The 2659-nt window shown below is 67.1% G+C and overlaps 1 protein-coding gene across 1 annotated transcript in view; it reads left to right on the top strand.

Moving 5' to 3' along the window:
• Nucleotides 1-97: 97 nt before the first annotated feature.
• TH (tyrosine hydroxylase) overlaps nucleotides 98-2659 on the top strand; it is a 6527-nt gene continuing 3965 nt past the window's right edge. The window contains exons 1-2 of the mRNA XM_008049017.1: nucleotides 98-187; nucleotides 1927-2151. Of these exons, the coding sequence (XP_008047208.1) occupies nucleotides 98-187; nucleotides 1927-2151 (315 nt within the window). The remainder of the gene's footprint in view (nucleotides 188-1926; nucleotides 2152-2659) is intronic.

Here is a 2659-nt window from a genome sequence, read left to right as displayed (position 1 = left end):
GAGGTGGGGGACCCAGAGGGGGCTCTGACGTCAGCTCAGCCTATAAGAGGCCGCCGGCCGAGGGCTGGGGAGACGGAGCCGACCTCCACATCGCACCATGCCCACCCCGAATGCCGCCACGCCGCAGGCCAAGGGCTTCCGCAGGGCCGTGTCCGAGCTGGACGCCAAGCAGGCCGAGGCCATCATGGTAAGAGGGCCCGCCGACACCCGGAGGTCCGAGTGGACCCCAAGCTTGGGGCTGGCCCCAGCTGTCTCAGCCATCCCCCGCCAGACTGGCTGGCCGCCCCAAGCCCGGGGTCCACACCGACCCCTGGTGTGCCGTCCTGGGCCCCGAGGGCGTCCCTTGAGCCTGGGTCAGAATCCCTGTGGGTATGTCCTGCCAGACTCGAAGTCTGCGGGAGGTGGTGCCTGCCCTGGGCCGCCGGCCCCTCTTGGGGGTGTTGGTCTCTGTCCTGTTCCATCTTGACATTTGGGGATGGGAATCTGAAGAAAAATCTTTCTTGGGGGGAGCCCTGGTGAGCCAGCACGTCCAGGGGCACAGATGACCAGAGGTTCCCTGGCCCCTACTCTCTGCCCACCCGTTCCACCTGCCTTCCATCTGTCCCAGCGGTCCGGGTCAGCTCTCTCGCTAGCCTCTTGCTCAGAGAGGAAGCCCCCAGGCCCCCTGAGTCCAGCAGCAGCTCATGGTGGGGGTCCTGAGAAAATGAGGGGGGCCAGGGTCTGCCATGTGAAGGGATGCCCAGCTCCAGGGCTACTTACCCCACCGCCCCTGCCTTCCGGCTCTGGCTCTCCCATGGAGTCTGTGTTCCCCGTGCGCTGGCCTTTGGGGACCCAGGATGCGGGGCTGTATCGGGTGGGCTACGGGCAGCCCCTCCACCAGGCTGGACAGCCGGGGGCTTCTCATTCCCCGGGAGAGGATTTGGCTCGCTCTGAGACCCGGAATCGCCAGCACTCTGGTGCATTCCAAATGAGCTTTTGTTCGAGAACCTTTAATGAAGACATGGCCGGGGCAGCTCCTCAGGGCGCCAGGGTGGGTGCGGAGCCCCCTCCCCACCAGGTCCCTGCCAGACACCCCTCCCCAGGGTGACCCAGGCCTGGAGGGGTTTCTGCTGCACGGCCCCATGTTCCCAGACCCCGGAAGCCCGGGACGGAGCTTGTCTCTCTCACCACGGTCCCCAGAACCTTCCGGGAAACGCAGCTCCAAGGTTGAGCCTCAGCTCCAAGGTTGAACCTCCATCCAGGGCTGGGTGGGGTCTGGGCATTGGGGGTGTCAGATACACTGACTCCAGGGGGTCCCATCTTGGGGAGAGTGGCCGGCACTGGCTGCATGCTCCCGGGAGGCAGCCCGGAGCACTGACGGGAGACAGGGAGGACCGGGCAGTGCAAGAGGGAACCACGGGGACTGTGAGGAGGGCAGAGCCCGGAGGACAGGCATGTTTGTGGGGAAGCCCGCCTGTGTCCAGGGGAAGGGTCCTGGCTGAGGGAAGGCCGGGCTGGGGGCTGGGTAAGGAGGCCACTCACGAGTTCCATGGGCAGCCCTGCCTGAGCCAGCCACCCCCTCCCCGGAAAGCAGACATGCTGTCCACCTCGGGGTTCAGGCCCCAGAAGTGCGGGCCTGAGTGTCCTTCTTCCGTTACTAATCCAGTTAGGACCATGCCTAGGGACAGGAGACACAGCATCTCTGTGCTGGGGGAGGTGACAGACTCTCTCCCTCCCACTACCCCTACTCTCCAGCGGTGGCTTCCGGCATCTTCCCTGGCCAGGCTATCCCACATCAGGACGGACGGGTCGGGCGGTGCCTGCAGTCAGGGGCCGTGGTCGGCGTCCGCCCCGGCAGGCAGACAGTAGGTGCTGCCCTGGCAGGCACACAGTAGGTGCTCAGCGATGGACGGCGGAGGAGACACGGGTGTGTCCCTGTCCCTGCAGTCCCCACGGTTCATCGGCCGGCGACAGAGCCTCATCGAGGACGCCCGCAAGGAGCGTGAGGCTGCGGTGGCCGCGGCGGCCGCAGCGGCGGCCTCCTCGGAGCCCGGGGACCCCCTGGAGGCTGTGGCCTTCGAGGAGAAGGAGGGCAGGGCCGTGCTGAACCTGGTCTTCTCCCTGAGGGGCGCCAAGCCCTCCGTGCTGTCCCGGGCCGTGAGGGTGTTTGAGGTGAGGACACGCGGCAGCCCCGCGGCCCTGGACGAGTGTGCACACACGTATGTGCATGTGCAGGCACAGGGGTGTGGGCTGCGTGTGGCCACGGCTGTATGGGGGAGAGCCCCCGTCCCTTCGACCACGGAGGCCACCAAGGCCGCCACGGGAAGAGGTCTCAGTCCTCGGTTCAGCCCCCAGGTCCTGGCCGCACCCCTGTTCTCTCCGGAGCTTCCTGAGCCTGGCCCTGGTCCCCAACTCCCCCAGTGCCCACACACCTCACGCCCGGGAAGGGCGGCCTGGGAGGTGGCAGCATGGCCACATGCCCCCACCGCCCGCACAGCCACTAGGCCACGGCAGATGGTAGGAGTGCTCCCGCCACACTGTGCCAGGGCGATGGGTGACCTGCGTCTCGGAAGGAACTCCCAAGTGATATTAGAGCAACTTCCCGTGAGCGCCGGAGCGGCTCGTGGCTGGAGGGCCCACTGCCCCATGGCCCTGGTTGCTGGGCAACAGGAGGCGGGGT

This window comes from Carlito syrichta, unplaced genomic scaffold, assembly GCF_000164805.1.
Source record: "Carlito syrichta isolate Samal-C Ts95f unplaced genomic scaffold, Tarsius_syrichta-2.0.1 Scaffold130436, whole genome shotgun sequence".
Classification (NCBI taxonomy): Eukaryota; Metazoa; Chordata; class Mammalia; order Primates; family Tarsiidae; genus Carlito; species Carlito syrichta.
This window is presented reverse-complemented; position numbering and strand designations above follow the sequence as displayed.